Raw genomic sequence first — 24,876 nt, forward strand, 5'->3', positions numbered from 1 at the left:
AAGAATGCCACAACATGTCCTAATACAACAGCAGTTTCCGAAAATTACAAAACATGTGCTTCACAGAAAAATAAACAAGAGAAGAGCTGAGTCTGTGTTATGTCCCCGCCCGAGAAATGTAGCGTCCAACAGTACCGTTATCCAACGCAAAGCTGAAAATTACACGGCGATGGTTTCTAAGATATAGCCAAACCGCCAAAAACATGAACAATCGCAGGGTAATATAACTCCAAACTAAATTACTGGGGCAAAAACAGACTCACGACATCCACTAATTACTATGTAAAATTATTAAATGATACATAATACAATAATAAACTTATGTCAACAAAATACAGTACGATGTCAAAAAATCGCCAACCAATTTACAACGTTCTGTACAGTCCCGAAAATTCGCTGACCACGAGGCAAGTATAATCACTCTCAGAAAATCGCAACTACTCCCGATGATTCTAGGCTCCACGATCTGATGTACGTCAAGTTCCTTGAGCCCTACGTTGCAAAAGATCACTCACCGCTTATCGATCAGTTCCTGAGTCATATCAATCCGGTCATCGACGACACAGTCCAACGCTGGATGTCCACAAAGTTGGTGCAACGCAAGTTCGACAGTCACTTTGATTTCTTCGCGGCACGGGAATAACATAAACTCGTCCGAGGGCGGCAACACCCTGAACTCAGTTCTTTCCTAGCTTTTCGTACGCCGACTTGATGCTTTCCAGAACACGTTCGTGTTCACATTTCCAACACAATCCCGCTTTCGGCTCTTGCCATTTTCCCCTTGTCCTGCACCTTCTTCTCTTGCGTGCGGAATGGCGTGACATCGTGGGACGCACCAATCACTGCAGCGCGTCTCAACGGGCATCAATCACGAGGCCAAAACTTTTCTATGACGTCACAAATACGGGTTACCATAATAAATAACGCACAGGCCCGTAATAAGAAGGAATATAAGGAAAACTACATAGATTTAAAGAAACAGTAAAATTACTCTGGTTTAATATAGAATCTGAATAGTAAAAACATTCAAAAATCTTAAATGTGCGCCGACCGAGTTTAAAGGGCGGTGGTCGTCGCATAGCGCCCTGTTTCAATATTGGGCTCGTACACAAGCATACATACATTGTTTGTTTACACATGCAATTGGAACACGCGCTGTGTGACGACCACTGTCCTTTAACTTGGAATGCGTAATACAGCCAGTAAAGTTTAACGTCCTCGAACGATACGATGGTCAGCTAATTGAATTTAGTAAATAATTCGGATTTGGCCAAAGTTTATATTAACAACTATTTCCTTTCAAATTAATCTTTTACCGCCAACAGCCGTGGTATGCAATCAATTCAAGATTTATATACCAATGAAATGCCGTAATCTCAAAACTCAAGACCTGCGAGATTAAAGGTCAGTTACTCGTAGTGTGTCAATGTATCGTATAAATTCGTCGTACGTGTTGGCATGGTGAAAAACATACAGAGCGTACACGGGTACGAAACATAAATAAATAAATAAAGTCCTGATAATGAGATACTACAGCCGCACAACTCCACAATAATACTTAGACGATGGGGTGAACAAATAAGTATAATAATATTATACTTGGCAGAAATATTTTAGTTTTACTCTCCGATACTTATATGGTATTTATATAAGAGAGCTGATGGCGACACACCGGTTAACCAATTTGCTGTCTAACTTTGAGCAGATTATTTTCTTCATTTGGGCATCTGTTTCATGATGTGTCATACCACCGGCAGAATTTAAGTGTCTACCTCAATAATGCGTAAACGTGATTGCTTACAGTTACTTGGCCGAGCTGTTATCGCCGTAATCGTCCTCACTGGCAATAATAATCATCTATCAATGGTGGTGTGTGGTAATTTAGTCGGTAATAAAAGTCGCGAACAACACTGATCTCAGTGTCTGTATTATGAGTAGTGTTTCTTTGTTCTCTCTTACACTAACGTGGGTGGGAAATGTGAAATGCAATGTTTAAAAATCAATAACAGCTGATTGACAATGGCTATCAAAAACTTCCATTAATTACAAACATCTCAATCTATAAATGGGAAGTAACACGAACATAATCAGTAGAAATGTTCACGCCTTCTAAGAGAATTTTGCTCTGTATTAAGTAGAAGTGGTCTTGGTTATATAAAGACGGATGAGTTATGAGAAAATTCGGTGAGCGAAGTCAACTAAATTCCTAACACCAAATCAGATGAGAAATCCTTGTCGTGAACGATGAGCAAAATTTTCTTTTGAAATACGGGGTGATCATTTCAAGATTACAGGAGGGATTGTTTCACGTACATATGTCATCGGAACTATTTGTTTACACTTTTGTGCTTTCAATATAGTGGTTTAAGTATTTCACTGCCATGTGTTAAGTCATTCATTGACTTTTGAGTATACATGTAATATTAAATATTAACTATGTCGAATTTATCTACCCTCATCATAAACACTAATTGAATTTCTGAAATTGTTTGCGTGCCGGTGTTTCTATGCCGATACGTATCGTATACAATTAGGGTACGAATATTTTAATGCAATGATTGTTCGTATCCACCACAATTATTTTCATTGGACTGTTCCCGATAAAGGCAATACCTGTAGGCATGTTCAAGCCATGGTCGTTGACATTATCAATCCGGCGAATAAATCTGCCAGTCGAATCAAACTTCTGTAACCTGTTTTCCTGGTCAGTGACATAAACATACCGATCGTTGTCAATGGCAACGCCTCTTGGATAATAGAACTGCCCATCATTTTTGCCGATTGACCCGAAGGTGTAAAGGAATCGCGAATCAGAACTGAATACCTGAATACGGTGATTATACGAATCCGAAACATATGCTACCCCATGACTGTCAAAAGCTATCGAGTATGGGCAACTAAACTGCCCGCCCAAATTCCCACGGGAACCAAATGAACGAACAAAATCCCCTTCCTGTGTGTAGATTTCGATGGTGCCACATCCACTGTTGGTTACGTACACATCGCCATTTTGTGGGCTGATCGCTATACCGAGGGGGAATGCGAGCCGATCATTTCCGAATGACTTCAGGATGACCCCGTTGTTGCCTAGAACAACGACCTCATTATTACTTGCATCAGTGGTGAAGTATTTGTCACCATTGGACATAGCTATAGCTGTTGGCTTCATAGATTGCGGAAGTAAAATAGTTTTTTTATATCTGCCTGTTTGACTCACGATCTGTAATCGGCCGTTGTCGGTATCGGCTATCGCAAAGTCGCCCTTTCGGTTTACAACAATCTGATTTGGAAAATAAAACTCTTTATTTCCATGACCTTGTTTACCGATCTTCATCACCACAGATTGATCAACGACTATTTTGACAGGTGTCCCAGGAATGTGTTGATCCCTTATCGTCATAGTTACCACATATTTACCACCAATTTCCCCGCGTACAGGTACCGTATATGTGCCATCGTGGTTATCAATAAGCACGCCATCGCAGTTAGATCCATCGGGTTTTACTACCTTAACTATAATTTGTTGACGCGACATGACAGGAATGCCATGCTTATTGCGAGTAGTTATGATAATGTTCGCAGTGTCCCCTTTCAAAAGCCGCCTTGGAATACTGCCTATGCCGCACTTCGAAACCCACACAAATTGGCGTTGGTTTATTTCTTTATGGGCCATTTTGCGAGTTTTAATAGGATTGCTGTTGACAACGCTGGAATTATCATCCATACAATCTTTCCTTTTCAGTGCGTTGAACGTTTCATGTGCTATGTCGTCATCGTCTCGTGACTGTGACTTATGTTCAGCGTACCGATGTACGTGTTGGGGTACACGGTGGTCAATTATGGTACATTCGAAACATATATCAACATTACATGATTCGCAAAAATAATCCAACCTGTTGTTAGTGTGTTTTAAACAATGGTCTAAAATCGAATACCAGCTCACCTCTTTCTCAACTTTCAGTTCAGTACACTCTTGTAGCGTCAATACCTGATGACTAAGAGTTGTTCGATGCTCGTTAATGCAAGTTTCACAGAGATCTTTGGAGCAATCAACACATATGTGGTTGGCTGCGTTTGTAGCACACACATCACAGAGAACAACAGCCTCTTTCTCCCTGTTTTCATTGACGAGGTCGATAAGAGATACCATGAAATGGTTCCCCTTAAGGCTTCCGATACAAGAAGTACACATACTTTTACAAGTAGGGCAGCGAAAACGTCGTGCGTGTGTTTGCTCAACCAGCTGTTCCAAACAGTCTTCACAGAATGTATGTAGGCATGGCAATATCTTTGGTTTCTTGCACTGTTCCAGGCAGATCGCACAAGACACGTAATCGTCGTTAAGTTTGTCTAGAAACTCCCGGAGTGAAGAGGAACTCGCCATTGCGCAGCACAAAATCGTAATTCCCGGAAATAAGTAGTTTGTCTCCCTAACTCACCGAATAAAAAATAGCGTTTGTCCCCGTGACCACAGTCACTCTACTAGTGACATATGTACTGTTTTTGAGCAGGGGATCATTATAGCGGGAGAGTCGTTACCTGCGCATGCGCGGGAAGTGGGTCTCAAGCGAGGATAACAACACACGCTAAAAACGCAAAGGCTCATGGGTAGACGCTTGTTCGTAAACAGTGACACGCTATGGCCATCTGACACATGCGCAGGTGACGACTCCCCGTTGTTTACATCTAACCCGACATTTGTTTCCAATTATTAATTCAATATTTTACGATTTTATTTGATTTTACCTTTTTTTACGTATCTGTTTTGGTTCATGTCGCACTGAGACACATAGCAGCACAAATACTTTCTCTTGGGAGGTGCATGTATCGACCCACATCCTTTGTGCGAAGTGTGGTGGAAGACATCTTGTTTTAAAATGTCTTTACCCCTGTGCCCATACTGTCGACAGTCTGCCCTGTGCCTTATTAACATTCTTTTATAAATACCTGACAATAACGAGAGCAGAGGATGGAAAGTAGATACTCGATCAATATTTTGCAAAAAGTATGGGTTGTGTCGACAGTAACTATGGTAGGCGTTTACTAGGGTATGGCGGATTTACCACGAACTGATCGAAGAGTGCTGACTCGTGCGCCAATTTAGGGCTCATACCACTAATTGAATCATGATTTCCATAGACGACAATGTTAACATATGACGCGATTATATATAAGAAAATGACGAAGAAAGTTGAAAATATGGCTCAAAAATGGGAAATCAATATGCCAGTAATCAACCATATGAAAAAAACTAACATGTTGGCCAGCTCAAACTCTTGCAAATCTCAGGTAAACAAGACACACCTACTGTATTTGGATTGCACCAAGAGAAATCAATGGAAAAATACCAAGATTAGAACATCCATTAACACACAGAATAAACCCACAGGTACACAGCCGCTAAGTAGTAAACAAAAGACCACATGTTGGTCTCACCTCTGACCCAGGTGATTACGCCCTCAAACAGGGAGCACCTATGAAAAATAATATTTAAAAAATTTCATTGGTTCTTGCTAGGCATTTAAATTAACTACGAGCAGCCATTGGTTGATTAGTGGCATGAGACCTTAAGAGAAATAAGAAGGTTTAATAAAGTTCTTGTTGATCTTATATATGATGGAATATCATTAGACGAGTAATTTCCCCATGCAAAAAAAATCCCCAAAATTTAAACCCTGGGAGTTATTTGTCAAAATCTACCACTTGGTGGCACCATATACTAAGAAAATTAGTTGTAGAAAGTGGCAACATACACACTCAGCATAACACCAAAATAGATGGTAGGCAATGAATATAAGCCTGATTATTAGATGCAGTACTGTAAGGTATGATGTGCTCATTCACCACAAACAAGTACAGACCAACGTTTGGCATGATTAGTAATTTTAATTAATTTCTAGAAATAATACATAGAATAATGACAATTAAAGGTAGTTTATCACTATAATTTAAAAAAAAATTCTACTGAATCAAAAGTCTCAATTCATCAGCTCAATATTTCTCCAATTAATTAAAAAAAAAACAATTCCACGGTATCTGCATTTAGGCCGGAGACCTGTGACGGGCAACCTTGGATATACCAAAACACAACAGTGGTTTGATTTACCATGGCCACACATAGAATTTGCTCAACATAAAAAGCTTAATCAAATCTTATGTGAAAAAAAGTAGTTCAACGAAACAATTTTATGATTTAAAAAGAAATAAAAATAAAAATATACAAACAAGAAAAGGGTCTAAATATAAAATACTCGTATTACACATCCCTGATCAAATTAAATTCAAACTTGAATCAACAGGATTTCTGATTAATTGGGGAGGGGGGGGGGTTACATGCACTGTTCAATAATAAACTCAAGATGGGATTAATTAGCTAACTATTCACAAAAATTCTGAGAAAAGAGCAATAATTGTGAAATTGGAAGAGTTGTAATACTTGGCTAATATACTGACAGTATGCAAATCTCTTGTCAGTGACAAGATACACAACACAATTTTGAGAATTTATTTAAATATTTGGGATTTTGACCTCATTAAACTTTGAATAGGGTACATTAGAAATGACCGCACTACAAATTGTTAAGTTTGTCTGCCATAATGTGAAAATAAGACAAAAAAAAACATAAAATGGGGTTAAGCATTTTTCTCAGAATTCCTAGAGCCATTGAAATTAGTGGTGACATGAATAATTCATTGATGAATGAATACAATTTTTGGACCAGTTTAATAAAAACATTAATATTTACAGACCACAGCCCAACCACAGCCAATTAATAAGATTAGGGCAAAAAATATACCGAATTACAAATTTTCAAAATCTTCAACCAAGATATAAGAGATTGACAGAAATGGGTGAAACGCATAGCAAAATATGACATTTCTGGATAAAAAAATACTCCATTGTGTCTAAATAGTTGAATACAAAGCAAGAAAAGTGGTAAAATAAAAAAAAGATTCTCAGTTACTTTGCACTATACCTGCCAAATAAATGGAGCTGATCTCATGAAATGTGTGCTTGAACACACAACCTCATAATTATCAGATCTATGCAAGGTCAGGATAGGTCAAAACTTATAATAATTAGTTCAAAGTAAACTTCGGTTATGTAAGATGAGATCTGCCAAATAGATCTGAATAGAGCCATAATTATGGTTAAAACAACAACCTCAGGTGGTCCTAGGCAAACTGTTACTTCAGGGCTCATACCACTAATTGAATTTCCATAGACGACAATGTTATATGAAAATGACGAAGAAAGTTGAAAATATGGCTCAAAAATGGGAAATCAACATGCCAGTAATCAACCATATGAAAAAAACTAACATGTTGGCCAGCTCAAACTCTTGCAAATCTCAGGTAAACAAGACACACCTACTGTATTTGGATTGCACCAAGAGAAATCACTGGAAAAACACCAAGATTAGAACATCTACGGTGGCCCATGGCGACAATCGTCGATATGTAACCAACTTCCGCGCCGACTCAGCAACCTTCCGCGATATGCAAGCAAGTTTCTCGCCGACTTAGCAATTTCCGCGCCGACTCAGCAACTTCCGCGATATGTAAGCAAGTTTCTCGCCGACTTAGCAATTTCCGCGATATGTAAGCAAGTTTATCGCCGACTTAGCAATTTTCGCGCCAACTCAGCAACTTCCGCGCCGACTCAGCAACTTTCCGCGCAGACTTAGCAACTTCCGCGATATGTAAGCATGTTTATCACCGACTTAGCAATTTTCGCGCCAACTCAACAACTTCCGCGCCGACTCAGCAACTTTCCGCGCAGACTTAGCAACTTCCGCGATATGTAAGCAAGTTTATCGCCGACTTAGCAACTTCCGCGATATGTAAGCAAGTTTCTCGCCGACTCAGCAACTTTCGCGATATGTAAACAACTTTCCCCGCCGACTTAGCAACAATGTAAATGGCTGTTAAATAACAGTTATTAATAAGTGACTATGAAGAATGTACTTATATCTTGTATACGGGGAGGATACCAGGGCATGTTTTTTTTAATTTTAGAAACCTTGTACAACAGTCAAGGAGAAACCAAATATATATCTCATATTGGTGACTATGACTGGAAATAAGAGATACACTATTGTCCGTAATTGTTTATTCTTGTTTTCAATCAAATCTTATTATTTATCACTTGACCATTGTTCATAATATCCACAGTTGTGATGTTTAGTGTAAAATAGCACTCACAGATATGCTCTTGTAAACTTCACAATATTGTCATCATTGTTCTACATTACGTCATGTTGGGCATATATGATATGATACGAATTTATTCAGTACAATGCCCTCAGGCCTATAGAGAATCATTCAAATAATCATCAGTCATAACTGGTTAAGTAGATTTTCTCTTTGTTTAAAAGCGTAGAATACAAATTTGAAATACAGATAAGTTGTCAAAGAAATTTTGCACATGTCTGATTTTACTGATAACAAAAATGAGGCACAGCCGAGAGTTGTGCATATATAATTCTTATTAAACTTGTGACATCCTACTAATGTATTGTGCGGCCATTATGTGGGGGTAATAACTATTCAGGCAAGTCAAGAACACATGATATTCATTTAAGGTATTTCTTCTAAATTTTAAAAGATTTTTACTGGCAATATCCAGGAATCAAACCAAGTTTTCATTCGATTAGCCAAGTAATTATATTAATCAAGTGATTAGTGAGAAAGTGGTAACATACCCGCGGGGGGGGGGGCAATACATAGAACTTGCATTGCGGACATGCCCCTGAAATGGGTCTTGTTTTTTTTTAATTTTAGGTATAAGTATCGGACTTATGTCTGGTCAAGATAGGTATAAATATCGGTAATATTTTCCCGATTTGGTATAAATAACCTGAACATTGTGTTAATAATATGCCCTTAGTAAGTGACAGAGGTGTTTCTATGGTCAAAATACATATTTTAATAAATCCACTGTTGGCTTACGTGCGCCCCCCCCATCGCCTGTTCTAAGCCTCTAGATATACAAGCAGGGGATGCATTAAACTTGTATGGTATGCTCACATTAATTCAAAAGTTATTAATAAATCAAATTCATTGCCGTTTATATAATTTTGTTTATATAATTTAGATAGGGGTATTCAAATGCAGCATCCAGTAACCTCAATTCAGAAAAAAACATTCTTTAAAATGTTATCAACATTTTCTCATGTATGAAGGTTTTTTTAGACATTTATTTACAAACATCACAAATAATGAGCATATTGTTTGGATGCGTTTTGTACTTTTATTCAAAATTACCAATTGAGCCTGCACTATCAAGTTTTTGTAGTTTAATACCCTGCTTTTCAGCATCGCCTCTTTAGAAAATAGTTGAAATGTCAGCAAATAACTGGCTCTGCTTTGGCGATAATTTTGACCAAAGAAAACTTAGAACTCCTGTGTGCTGAAGATATTATAGACATAAAGTGCAAATAAGGAATACTGTATTCACTATATAATTACAGTTTGCACGTGAGCAAATACGCTATTTAAAAATATAACTGTAAGCAATGGTCAGGTTCCAAGTAACTCTGGTTTAACAATTATCAATATTTAATGAAATAATGACCATATATTATGACTTAATATTTTTGTCATATATATTGTAAGAAAAAAAAAATATACTAGTTGCATGTCTCTATCTGAAACAGTACTTAAGATATTACAGTTATGCATATTATTGCGGTCACATGACCATATACAGTCATCTGAAACAGTCATATCACAATGATCTCAACTAAAAATAATCAGGGAAGTGCATTATCCCAAAAAACTTGTACCATGTTTAATTAGTACCTGTTGAAAGGTATTTGAGAAACAAGTAAAAAGCTTAATATTGGCTAATTAATATGTAGATTAGGTCATTAACACGCACAACATTTCAACCAAAAACTAACCAGGTCTGCGAAACATCTCAGGACATCTATGTATGTATTGAAATCTATTGAATAGTACATGAGAAACAAGTGAAAATGCTTAAATTTGGCTAATTATTATGCAAATTAGGTAATTATTATGGATGTATATAAACTGAAAACATAGGGCATCTATGTACCAAGTGTCATTGAAATGTAATAATTAGTACTTGAAATATCAGTGAAAAAGCCATAATATCAATAACTATGCAAATTAGGTAATTAATATGCATAGTTACTAACCCCAAACTTATCAGGCGCATTGTCCGATGACATCTGTGTACCAAATTTTATTGTAAAGTAATGATTAGTACTATAGATAGTGGAAATAAATTAGTCATATTATTCCAGCTATAAATTTTCCTATAATGTTTCTCATCTCCGTTCATGGCAGAAAAGTTAGAAATATATGATATACCTCATCACAAGCAGGGAGTCTCCTATTATCATGCAGCAATCAGCTGTATATTATTCAGAATAATACTTCATTGCACAACTATTTTTGATACAACCATTGTTTTGCTTATGTATCTGATTTAGATACAGCAACTGCTAAATTATGCATTAACACATTAAATGTGTAAACAATGGAATATATTGTTCCCTCAAAGAAACAGCAAAAATTAGAACAAAATTAGAACCCAGTGAATACTTGTGTTTCAAAATAATGAGACATCACACAGTACTTCAGATATTGTGGTCAAATTTCTTCAAGTAGTCAAAGTTCTTGTAGAAGTTGTTTATTTTATTTAACATACAGATATATATTTGATCATTAATGAATACAATCAAAATTTTCAGTAATGTAACATCACATGATTTGTCTTTTGGAATCTCTCAGTATGAATTACAAGCTGACAACAAATTTGTTACATCTTACAAATAAGTGTAATTACAATTTATATATTTATCATACATTGAACATTCTTATTCATACTTATACTCTCACTTTTGCCCTTGCAACACATCAAGATTTATTTTGACTTGTGTAAATATGCCACAATATCACCTGGACTGTTTAGTAATGTGAATATAAATACAAGTGTCCAGTTTGCAACAAAATTGATATGGTGAAATTCAAAGGTGACCAATGGATGGTGGACTAATTCTTCACGCAAAAAATTTGGATGTACATGAACATCATTTTGTACTATGGAAATGTCATGTATGACAGACCATCAGGTGTGGCAGTTTTCAAAAATAAGTTTAAATTTACCAATGACAGACAATCAGCACTATGCATAGTCTATGACATTTCGTGGAAATAAATTCACTTTAAATAATCAACTCTCCCACATATGTTTCAGTATTTCAATCAATTGTCTACTCTGCTGATGTGTTCTGGGAGTAAAAATGACAATCTTCATAATGTGATCCAGAAATTGCTCCAAAGTGTCATCATTTGTATAGCTTGGTATATATGTTTGCTGCTCCAGCTCTCTTCAATCTGCTGTTGGTTTAATTAGTTCCTCCTAAAATAGATATATCAAGATATTGAAAATGAATGTTGAGATGAACTATGACTGACTTTCAAGGCATACATCAGTATTTGTAACTTTATTCTCGCTCAAGGCCAATGTATTCTCAATTCATATTCTTACTTACTACTTATATCAGTCATTTTTTCTTTGCCCATATCATCAAAGATGAAAGGGAAATTTAATTTGCACACAATAATTTTACTAATTCTATTCCAAACAATACAAACATACATAACAGGCAAAGCATTGCATCCACATTTCAAAGGGAAAGTTGTATTCAAAAATATGTATTCTGTATTTGACCTGAATGCATGAACTCAAGTGACATGAACTGTTGTAATGTGACCTGAATGCATGAACTCAAGTGACATGAACTATTGTAATGTGACCTGAATGTATGCACACAAGTGACATGAACTATTGTAATGTGACCTGAATACATGAACTCAAGTGACATGAACCGTTGTAATGTGACCTGAATACAAGAACTCAAGTGACATGAACTGTTGTAATGTGACCTGAATGCATGCACACAAGTGACATGAACTATTGTAATGTGACCTGAATACATGAACTCAAGTGACATGAACTGTTGTAATGTGACCTGAATACATCTTTGATCTGATTAAGAAATAAACTGACATGTATGATGTATGTGCCAAATACGAATGAAAATGGTACATAAATCTTGGAAATATAGTAGTAAGGCCAAAAAGTCAAATGGCTTTGAAACAAATTGTCATGGACATGTATCCCAACAGGTATAATCTATGTATCAAGTTTGAATAAAAACTGAAGAAGCGTGTTCAAAATACAATATTTTCAAAAAACAAGAAGGCTGCCAGTCGGCCATTCCGAGTCAAATCGCTAAACCACTGCATGTGCACATGTCCCACATAAAGTACTAGGCACATGCAAAGAATGAACAGAATCGTTCCAAAGAATTCTGAAATACGACTCCGCACAGACGGAGACCGAATTATAAGTCCCCATTTTCGGACTTTGTCCGAACGGGGACTAAATAAAGAATGGTTACAAATAATATTTGCAATTCACCATGCTGACAACCACACGCCTATCAATCAAGTGTTGCCGACAATTCGAGATTGGGCAAAGACCAAAGTGTTTTGCAAAGTTGCAAGTAATCTTGTTAACTGTCTCAATAATTCTCAGAACGGCTGTAAACTGTTGAGCATATTCATAATGTTTTATTTTGTTGATCTTCAACTGACAGCCATTAATTGTCCCAAAAATCAACATTTGGACATGTCATTAACATGTTTCTGGGGCATGCATTGACCAATTTCATTCAAACATAGTTTTTATACCTGTTTCATGCAAATTTGTAATTGATATGCTAAATGCTATCCCAATATTTAAACATGCTTTTCATTGTTTGATAAAGTCAATAAAACATGACGAGGACTTTGTCATTGACAATAACATATATTTTACACATTCAATTTAATCAATCTAAAAAGAGTTGGTTGGTTGGTGTCCAGAGGAGAGAGAAGTGAACAGCTGATAAAATGAAAACATGCAGAGATAAGAAATGACAGTGGTGTTCATGCCGATAGATGCTCTGAGGACTGGAACTCGACACATGCCGAGATCTGCTGCCTGAGCATGATCCAAAATCACGCTATCAGTGGTGAATTTATAAGAACATGTACTGATTTATACTAGTATGACATGATGGAGGGAAGTGCAGCAATATGTGGTCGGATGATGTAGTAATGAATGCAAACCATCGTCAGCGACACATTTATGTTTACTGTTTTTTCTTCAACATCAACGCGAAAAAATATTTTTTTAATCTACTTTGCCATTCATGTGCATGATGACATTTATCAAACGATTTATGAGAAAACAGTACATGAGAGAAGCAGTCCCAGGGAGATTCAGTTTCATTTTAAGTATTAACTGTTCAAAGTCAATAACACGAATAAAGGACTTTTGATAGATTGGTTTCACACTGCTATTTCAACCCTAAAATGTGTTTGTATGCAAAATTGATTATGACAATGCATATTCATATTGAAACAAACTATGATAAAGGGAATTATATTATTTAACAAACAGCAAGGTCTACATAGTTTAACTATGTTTAGCAAATAAATTACCTGTTAGTTCTGGCAAATGATACAGTAAATTTGGCACTCCTCACAGCACATTAAACTGTTGTTGTTTTCTTATTGTGTGATCATTTCACTGTGCAATCACTTCATCTAGTTCTGTCTGAATTGCATCCATGTAAACAGTATTGGATCAAACACCTGTTTTAAATCATAATATGGAAATGTGTAAACACTAATGCATTATCAAGATCACTTATGGTCAATGACATATTCCCCATTTGTATGTAGCTAAATTAACATTTGCAGACACAAAATCAGGAATCAATATGCACATATTTTCTTCCATTCTAATCAGCTTTGCATATTATCACAGTGCACACCTAAAAGTACCAAGTTACATCAGTTAATTTTGAGATGTCAGAAAAGCTTAAAGTGGCTAATTAATAAGTAATTTATGTATCTGTAAAACTTAGGCAGAGGGTTCTCAGAACCTGCCTATTCACATAGTTCATACCCACCATGGACTCCAGTCAAAATGCAGGGATGAGAATGAGAATTTTAATTTTCAGCTGAAAGTAAAGTAGCCGGGGTCCGAACCTTCACCCTAGTTAGGTTGTAAAATCTGAAAACAAATTTTGGCCCACCGTTTCCATGGCAACATCCAACAAACTTATTTTTTTGAATACCTTGTGCCAATTGTATCTCGCCCTACAATTCTAGGATTAAAATGCACGGACATACAGCTCATTTGCTCAGCTTGAGTGTGGGCAAACAAATTGACCTCAAAGTTGGGGTAACATTTTACCAACAACAGCTTTTTACTCCTGTTTTTTTGGCTTGACTGATTTTGTTAATACTCACCACTGACATGATAGCAGCCAAAAACTGATTTATAAATACTTTCGCCCCAAATTTATTACCTCCTACCAGTTCAAATGATCACGCTTTTTATTTTGGCTACGTTGCACACTGGTAAGATATCACCGGCGCCTACATTGTTACACTGTATCAACGTAATTCCCAACGCAACTTTGAACTTTGAATGAACTGTAAATGCTGCCTTCATTCTAGAAAATACTATCGCAAAATGGTTGGAAATAATAAATGCAACAGCAGAATACATCTCAGTAATAAACTAAGTGACTTCTAAAGACTGAATGTTTTTTTGCGAACTTCGTATATGGGGCCCATTTAGTAATAAGCTGATGTTAGTTTCCCGTTCAAGTCCTACCATGGAAACAGCCTAAAACATATTGCTTGTTTTTTGAGCGGAGCCGATCGCCAACCAGCCTCCTGACTTGTTCAGTTACCACATTTTTCTTCCCGATTCGCACGGTCAAAGTCACTTCCTTGTCAAGCCATGCCCCGGACCTTGCCCAACGCAATTTGTTCCTAATGTCTTTATTGATCTCTCGCACAGCCGACTCGTTGTCTTGAAACTTGTAAACAACGATTCAACTCAGCTAACAATTGACACAATAAAATGGTGCCTTTGGTAAAAAGAAAAATGAAGCTCTTCACTGATTGGCCCATCAGAGAAAACCCAGCCAATCGTGTTAATCGTTACATATTACTTCAAACACTTAGTAACCACTTCGGATTTTATTATTGTACTGATGAAAAGAGTCGCGAACATTCCGCATTGGAGACACCTAGAGTTGTCTCCCTTCAACCATACATTGAATACAGGCCTCTTGCAGCCAGCAACAATGACCGGACAGCATGTTTACTCCGGTGAATGAACAAGATTTGTTTTCCCTAAAATTTTCTCTTCGGATTTAGACGTTTCAGAAAATCTATCCCTGGGACTTAGAAATCCGCAGAATTCCGCGGAAAATTCTTATCCCTGAAAATGACTATTTTGAACGTCATTTGACTGGCCCTCTAGAGGCGAAATGACGCCAGAAAAAGCGGACGTTTGTCGTCTGCCTCACAGCCCGTTTTATACCAGATATTTAGGGCATTTCGCAGCACATACAAGTTGTTTTTATCGACAGAACTTATTCATAGATCTTAAATTTTATATACAGAGTGTCAAAAGCCACACCTCTGCTCCCCTTTAAGCCAGTGATTGGGTCGCAGAATTGTACTCGGGGTGGGGTGTCGCATGATGCACCAGTCGGACTTGGTGGATCAAACGTTCGACAATTATAATATTTTCATCCATCGTCAAAACGCTGTTTGTCTCCGGGGGCGTCCGCCCCTACTGGTTCGATAGGGGTACTTTTTCTTCGCTTACCCTGGTTACCAACAACGCACATACATCCAACACGGACATCAAAGACAGTCGTATCAAATCTTTAACACTCACTCGATAAAGCGGAAATAGTTACAAAAGTGAAATAACAACAACAACAAAAATGAATAAACTACTGTGGAAAAATAAAGTAAAAGTAAGCATACAGTTATAGCAATTAAATCGGCAAATGTTGCTGTCCATGCATAGTTGAACACTGTTCATTGTAGTCATCTGATTTTACTTTCCCACCCAGTGCAACGTTTTACAACAAGTGGATATAGACCCGATGAATACAGTCGATGGGGACAGGTATTACTCGCTCGCTAGCTCGCACGCCAAGTTTGCGATTGACATAGAGACGCAAATAATATTCAATCTAAGTTGTATTCAGATGTAACAAAGCATGTTTCTTCGTTAACTATTTGTATTACCACTTACGAACAACGCTCGTCGGTTATTTTTTTTATTACTTTCAGTATCTGGCCGCCTTCTCTTCGAACGGACCTATGCACTCATAGCTTTCAAACCCTCGCTCCAGTACGTTTGATAATCGATTATAACGATGGTCTGAAAAAAAAACGCGTTCTGTGCAAGGTCACGTCGAAACAATAGAAACAATGGATTGTTTGCTTCCGAACATGTGTAAAACTATGTTGTAAAACATCGCTTAAGACGACGCGTTTCTCAATGGAATAGACTAAAGTGTACTCGCCCAACCGACTGAGTATAATAGTAGCCGGCACGTACAATACTAACGTGACATCGTTGAGCGATAAACTAATTTGCTTTCTTTAAAGGGACTGACTATCCGTACGTGTAGTACTAATCGTTAATAAACAGAGATCAACTACGTAGATACCGTCGGTCTTGAAAATCCAATTGGGAAACGGAACAAAACGTTTTTCGATAGATACCATACACGCAACCCTTGGCCCTATTTCTGTGCCAACCCGCGCCCGCTAACAAACAACGCGCGCACTAAGGCGACTATTTTATTTCGACAAGCAACATAGATTTCAAAACAAACTTGTACGAACGAAACATTTTTATCCGCCCAACGCTAAGCCTGTACCACAGTCCCTCTATCATAGAGGGATAGAGGGACTGTGCTCGTACGTTATTTTGTTTTTTTCATTAACATACGGACGCGCGCAGTTGAAAGCTCGTACTTCTTGTATCCCAGCAAACAACGCGTGTATCGATTTCAAAACAAACGAACATTTTATTAGACTAACGAACAACGCAGGCACTAAGTTGAAAGCAATGTTAAACTTCTATCGGACGAACGCAGTTGTAAGCTCGATCCGAAAGGCCTAACGAAACAACACGCACACAATGATTTCAAACCCCCCAGTACGATTACGGAACGGTGTTTTACAACTTGTTTAATTAGATCAAACGAAGCGATTGTATAGCGCCCATTGATTGAACGTCTCTAGTCAGACTCCCCGCAAATGCTAAGACTAGTGTAGTATGTTAGGTTATGAAATACATCATCATCTCAATACCTCGTCCATCCCGACCTTAAGAAGTTTCTGATCGTGATAATAAATAAATAATAACTGGTCATTTTTTTCTTTCTTTTTTAAATTTCATGTCGACATATCTGTAACAGTCCCTAAAAACAAATCTAGACCCGTTGCATCGTCTCGTATCATAGACAAAAACGGGCGATCGACTTTGAAATCAATAGGTTGTGGTCTCGAACAAAGCAATCCACACGACATCGTAGTAGCGGCCGCTGCCACTGTCCCTTCTTCGTCGATGTCTAAAACAACTTTTTGAATACAGTCATTTACGTGTAAATGTTCTGCTAATTCCGATAGGTTTGCTTTTCTCGCTTCGAACATGTCCGTCATGTTCAATTTCGTCATAATTTCCTTTAGCGGAAACTCGATCTTTAATTTAGGTAACCATAAATTAACTTCAGATTTGTACGCTTTCGCAAATATTTGATTCGTCAATCTATCTGCCGTCATTAATGTTTGCATGGTGTCATTCTGCGATGACGGGAGGATAGTGTACATCGATGCGCCATATTTATAAGGTATTTGGAGAATTTGGCTATCCATATATCGGTAATACTAGTATTTGAGATTTATTGATTGAAACATCATGTGGACGTTATTTACCAGACCATCACTCGTGCGAAATAGTTGGAGGGTAGTATAAACCGGATTAAAAATGGTTTCCCACTTTCCTATGAAATATATTACGTTGACGAGTTTCACCATTGAATCGAGGTCCGATACGAGGTCGGTGATTAAGCCGTCCGTGTTTCGAGACACCCATTTATTTATCACACTGGCAGCGTTATTCATGAAATCGATCGAATAGAATCTACCGCCGTAAAACGCTTCGATGAGGTTCATATAATTTTTCTCGATTGTCAGCAAAAATAGCGTTGGATTTATGTAACGCGTATTTCTTTTCACCTTCGTTCGGCGTTCTGCAAAGATCTGTTTTTGAGATGAAAATCATTACAACTTCCAGACACGTTTCAATTTGTTTGGCGTTAGATCCGCGAGCACCTACATGCAACGTAAATAAGACATTACTCAGACTGTAAGGCGAGAACATTATGTTCTTTGTTTTACCAGTCGAAGTCAATGCATTGTACACGTCAACATAAAATTCGCGCTGACTTTCAACGTAGACTTCGAGACTCATTTTTTGATACGGTGAATAAAATGACATGAACTATTTATAATAATAACGTGGTTCTATTTATATATCAAACACTTTGTAATTAGCGGGGTAATCTCTTTTCGATGTGTTTGGATTTAGAAACCCCGCTAACTTTGAGAAGCTTATTGAATTTGTAATACTGTTTTGTTAGCGGTGGTAGATTTATTTATTTATTTATTTATTTAACACTTTATTTAAAGAGGGTAGGCCAATATACAATAAAGTTATTTTCATTGGGCACTCTCTGTAGGAAAAAAACACAATATACACACTATAAGCTTGAGCCATTTACAACAATTTTTTCACTAAGATTATTTTGTAAGTTTTCTTAAAAATGCTTAAAGAGGCTGAAGTTATTCCATAGGGTTACCCCCTAAAATTCACCATGTTTATACGAACGCCACCATATTTATCATAGAGGTCAATGACTTTAAAAATGTTGAATACTAGTAGATTATTTTTCGTCCTATCGACAAACATTTTTACGTTAGGTTTAATTTCGAAAAACACTCTTCCACGACATTTTGTATTACTGATTGCCTGGAATTAAAATCGTACGACTCGTCATTAACTGTAATTTCTTGGCGAGTCTGTAAGCTGATAGGCGGTCCTGAAACGTATCACAATCGCGTCGTGTCATCTAAATAAACAGATTGTAAAACAGTTTCGATCATCAAACGTACTGTGTGCGTTTTTTGTTACTAAGTCATTCAGATAGAGCTCATAACCCGCACGATTATTTTAAAGCCTTCCAAACGATGTTTTTATGACCTGTTTACAACCTCTTTATTTCGATGAAACGACCCGAATGTATAACACCCTTTGATTGAACGTCTCTATTCATTATGTACAAGCCCGAGTCGGTTTGACGTATTGTCCAGGAAAATAAAAGTTGTCCGATGGTAAAAATTCGCGAAGCGATGGTCTGAAAAAAACGGGTACAGTGCGAGGTCGCATCAAAACAGTAGACTCGGCGGTTTAACTAAGAATTTTTTCGTCCAAGCATGTGCAAATATTTTAAAAACGTTGCTTGAGACTCAATGGAATAGAGTAAACCGTTTACAAACACACACTCGCCTAGCTTTATAAGAATGCAAGTGTACGTGGCATCTCTGATAGCAATTTAACGTAATCATGACGAAGAACGATTGATAAGAGCAGAGACACTAACAAAAAAAAAAGATTATTTAACACAGCACTTTCACAGCTATGATATTATTTCCGAGCTTTGATACGTTTTCACATCTCGGGCTTCACAAATAAAAATCGTGCGATTACTCAATGTCAATAAATATGAACGAGTCGTGAAGAAAAAAAAAACAGTGACAATTTATTTAACAGTTCAATAAGCGAATCTGTCGGAACACGTTCTGTTACTACCGACATATAATAATAGAAAGTCAATCAACGTGATGAAATTGTTACTTCATATTAACATTTTCTGCAAACGCGTTTATAGCCTCTTCCTACGAATACTTTTTTTACACCATTAGCTTTAATGCTCTTACCACGTCGAGAATAGCCATTGACCGGGAGATGATGATAGTAAATGTGTTGTGTTTTAATCATGTACGCACGAATAAATTGTATGTAAAGTTTCTCCGTCAGCGATAAGTTCTAAATACTTCGTAATTCATTGTCGACGCGATGTAACTGTTAGGCAACGCAAAGCGTGGATTTCAAACCGTTTATCAAATCTAAAAATCTTGGCTAAATAAATTACCATTACTGTGCTGTGCAAAGATTGTCGTAGCGAGTCGCTTTCAAACTCAATGAAACAAAAACTGACAAATATTAAGGGATGTCAATGGCGTAAGTGTGGTATGCTCAAATGTCACATTTTAACGACGTTCAGGTTTCGTTAATCTTTACTCTCTGCATCTTTCCGTGTTATAAACTGAATGTATCACAGTGCAGTGTCGATCGCCTCCTGCCGCCAGTCTGAGATAGCTATGTTGGTGGGGATCGCAGCAGTCCAGGGCGCCACCTACGCCAACTTGTCAGGCTAGTAGTCACCTGCGCACGCGCGGGAATTGAGTCACAAACAACGATAACACACGCTAAAAACGCAAAGGCTCGTGGGTAGACGCTTGGTTGTAAATAATAACACCATATGCCCATCTGACGCATGCGCAGGCGACGACTCCCCCGCTTTAATCATCCATGCGGCTCTGACCCCCCCAATCACTATTACTTGTTTCTGGCTGATTAGCTGAACTATATTAATCACAAGAGGGAAACAAACCATTCACATATTTTTTACCTCAAAATATTTTGTCCATGAGTGATGCAAAGACACTGGGCTTTTGAAAATATTGACCGATTATATAAATATCTGATATTTTCCCAAATTTCGACGCATTTATGACAAAATACGATCGTACAGGCCTTCAGTTTATGTCTATATGCACATGCTGGAGCGCCCCCATGCTGACAAAATCACAGTCCTGCCGTTTGAGGGCAGTATAGTGCATTATTAGTATAGGGCAGCCTAATCGGTCAGAAACAAGTATTAGTGATTTTGCGTATGGAAGGCTGCAATATTTATTAAACATATTTACGTGCAAGAATTTGAATTCATATTTATAAATGACATATTTATATTCATAATATTTTTATTTGTAAATTTTCCATTCGTATTTGTAATACAAATTTGCGCGAATTTGTGCAATTGAAAATAAATAACATCTAAAACACAGTCATAATAGACAATCATATCTATTACATTGTACTATGAATATGCGACCGCAGAGGGCGTTCTTCGTCATCGAATTCGACTCGACACATAGGTCACAATATGGTAAAAGTGGTGTGGGTATATATTTCTGTACTTGTCTGATTTGGCCAAACAAAACACCTTCAGGCATATATACATGCTATGGATAATCGACAGCAACTTGAACTTGTTATGTGCTCGTTTTTTAATTGCAACAAATAAAAAAGTGAACGTCAAGAAAGGGGCTGTCAGAAATATCAGAAATGTAGGATAATGGTAAGTTTTGTTGCATTGCATTAGGGAATGTTTTCAGTTAGGAATAATATTGAATATATTTTATTGTTTGTATTTAGATAAAAATTAGTGCTAATTGCTCTTTGTATTCCCTACAAAGCAAAGATGTTCATATCACATACATACAGTAATTTTCTACAATCCAATGTCTGATAATAGTATCTAATGTGATTAATCTGTTCAGTTTAATTAGCTAATTATTACTATATATTTTTTCATCACGTGTTGTTAAATTTGACTGAAGTAGATTGAAACATGCATACTATTAGTGTTAGTACAAATCTAATATTATTCCTCATATCCCTATCAGCCAATCATACCTTCGGATTTGGTGGTCAATATATTTGTATATTGACTTCTCAGAGTTCAAAAACTTAATATTAGGCTTGCGCAGACGTTATGGTTGATGTATAAAATGCTGATTCGTGGTTGGCGGCGTTTCTTCGGAGAGTTGCCTTTAATTTTCGAACGGTCGAACAACTGTAAAATTATCTGCTCAGCGACTCTGAGGAATCCTGAATTAATTGGGACGAGTTATGTACTATATGATTACTTGAAACCGGGGGCTAATTACCGAACAACACGACTACGTCGGTCGGTCAGTCCGTCCGTAGTCGCTGCGCCGTGTACGTAGGTATCACTGATAACTTAAATTTCGCACGGTATTCCTGGATTTGTTGACGTCGTAAACTGACATATATAGTGCTTCTATTTTCGTCGTGTATCGTACATACATACGAGTTTCATTAAAGTATTCATTTAATAAACAGAAATGTGTTAAATCGCGTTGTATTTTGGTCCAAATATGCCCTTAGTGCAGTGTCACGAGGTTGATTTAAATATTTGGATAAATTATACGAATGTCTAAATGTCGGGTTCCAAATATCACTCGTGTTGCGTGGTTCTTTTACCCGTACCAAATTATGGTTCATACCTCTAAATGAGATGTTGTGACCTGTTCAGCAATATGTTTGGGAATACGAACATACAAACACAGCATACTAGAGAAGACGAACTAATCAGTAACAAGTAGAGGAATTTAATTAATCACGGAAAACAAATGCATTACAAATAACATTAACAGCTCCCTAAATAAGGGAAATAAATATATACGGTTCACTCCCTAAATAAGGGAAATAAATATATACGGTTCACTCCCTAAATAAGGGAAATAAATATATACGGTTCACTCCCTAAACAAAGGAAATAAATGTATACGGTTCGGTCGGGGTTATGAGCACCAGCGCATGTGATGGAAAAATGCCTCAGAGCAGAGCTCACAAACACGAACGGGTAATTTATAATAATAAATGATAGATTAATAATAAATAGACTTCGTGGTGTAGCTACACAACTTTCAAACAAAATACGGCATTCCCCGTTTCAATTGTTGTCTTAATTAACCGGTTTGTGCACGTAAAATACGATAGTCATAAAAGATACAGCATGCATTTCACAAAAATACAATAATTAAACACTTGACTGCTAGTGCCCTAGACTAATGGAAAGTGTGGGTGTGGGGTGCATGCGACTCACAGTTATGTCCGTACGACTTGTGGTTATGTCCGTGATGTAAGTCGGCGCTCGTTGTACGGAACACGGAATGTAGTCACCACCAGGACAGCAGAATTGACGAAGGAACGATGTTACGCGTCGAGACCATTCGCTCGCAGAAACCCAGCGCTGGTGAGTCTTCATCGAATATTCGAACAGCCATGTGCGTCACCACAACTTCAAAAATCTGGGACCAACTTTGTCAAGGGTATTCCTCCACCGTGATGTCTGAAGAAGCAAACCCAATGACGTGACATTCACGCATTATATAGTCGTACCCCTGGGATTAACATCACAATACGCTGGAACTTAACGGCGGAACCATTCGATGCACAGGGATAATTGACACCACTCAATTACACAATGTAGTGTCACGTTCCACACATTCGCAGTAAACTACTGGAAGTCAATTCAAAACGATTGCTGTGTAGAATGGAATGCATTTAGCATTTCTCCGGTTCAGACTGCCACCTCGGTAGCTTTACAGTTATTTCCGACGATCCCTGAAACAGGGTTCCAAAGTTACTGTGACGTGATTTCCATCACGTGCAGGTCACGAGTCTTGACTGTACGTAACGTTAACGATCTTTCTGAACCGGGGAAGTTGAAATAATCGCGACATAAATGTACTAATAAAATAAATATAATAAAATATAATAACAATCTATCTCAGCTGTCATATCCTACCTCGCTGTCATATAGTGGATCTTATCCTTAACTGACGACAGTGAACGTATTTTAATACAGACCTTGTGACATGCAGTGTGCTGTACATTGATTTTTCCACAATTCAGCGTTCTCTTCTAATAAAATCGCGAGCCCGAGTTTTGACCTGGGCGTGACATGCACTAATTACCGCCGTTGATTCTTTGTTAATTTCCAATCACCAAACAAATTATCTAATTGCAGCCTGGTAACCTCCCAGTTTGTACTCGTTGGTCAAAGTCGCCATCTTGTGAGACCCATATCTCGCGCATGCTTGGAGCGACGACCACCGCACTTCAAATGTGTCACCAAAATACAGATTATAAACATGTCCTAGCAATGACATTAAATGTGTCCCCAATCTATTCAGAATATACCTAGGTCTTAGCAATGACATTAAATGCAGATTATATGCAGCCTCCTAACAGCTTTCCACTGATCTGAGTGAGTGCCAAATGACGTGAACAGGTCAAACTATGGTATTGTATGTATAGGGTGCTACGAATTATCGTCCCAGAGACAACTGTTCTCAATTGAATCGGATGCTACGAATTATCGTCCCGGAGACAACTCGTTCTCAATTAAATCGGGTGCTACGAATTATCGTCTCAGAGACAACTGTTCTCAATTGAATCGGGTGCTACGAATTATCGTCCCAGAGACAACTGATAAGAATTGTTACGAAATCTGTGGCCGTTGTCTTCTCGACCAAATATGCATCCAGTTCCTCGATACGATGCCATTCTCTTCGTATGCGTTTCTTGAAACATTCCTTATATTACCCGCCCCACCACCAGCACCGAAAACTATAATACATAACGCATCGCTCACGTATCGCGAGATCAAGGTTTCAATAAAAATCAAACCGAGCAAACCTTTCCTGAACGGTTCGGATGAATTGTGTTTATTAGATGCTCGTCTGCGTCTGCCAAAATCACGCACTTACCTTGCAACCAACCACACACAAGGGATATGTGTTATAGGGCGTATTAACAGAAACAATAATCAGGTTTACTGCATTTTTACAGAATTGTACAGTGTTTACCAATTCAAATTGCTGTTTCATACAAAAATCGTATAAATATATTTCTTTTCCCCCACAGTGCAATTTAATGGTGTCTGACGTCACATATATCGAATTGTAGAGTTTTACACATAAATACTGTCGTTGTTAGTAAACTTAACTTTGTTCTATGTA

At 37.5% G+C, this 24,876-nt stretch overlaps 2 protein-coding genes across 2 annotated transcripts; both read right to left on the minus strand.

The window, feature by feature from the left end:
- Nucleotides 1-2,530: 2,530 nt before the first annotated feature.
- On the minus strand, nt 2,531-4,384 carry LOC102806555 (tripartite motif-containing protein 2-like). Its single transcript, XM_006817410.2, has one exon. The coding sequence runs from the start codon at nt 4,382-4,384 to the stop codon at nt 2,531-2,533; it is 1,854 nt and encodes a 617-aa protein (XP_006817473.2).
- Nucleotides 4,385-17,313: 12,929 nt separating this feature from the next.
- Nucleotides 17,314-18,093, minus strand: LOC102806443 (antithrombin-III-like). The gene is made up of 2 exons (XM_078009921.1): nt 17,854-18,093; nt 17,314-17,619 (listed from the first exon to the last, which is right to left on the minus strand). The coding sequence occupies exons 1-2, from the start codon at nt 18,091-18,093 to the stop codon at nt 17,314-17,316; spliced, it is 546 nt and encodes a 181-aa protein (XP_077866047.1).
- Nucleotides 18,094-24,876: the final 6,783 nt, after the last annotated feature.

This window comes from Saccoglossus kowalevskii, chromosome 5 (assembly GCF_978046115.1).
Source record: "Saccoglossus kowalevskii chromosome 5, keSacKowa6.1, whole genome shotgun sequence".
NCBI lineage: Eukaryota > Metazoa > Hemichordata > Enteropneusta > Harrimaniidae > Saccoglossus > Saccoglossus kowalevskii.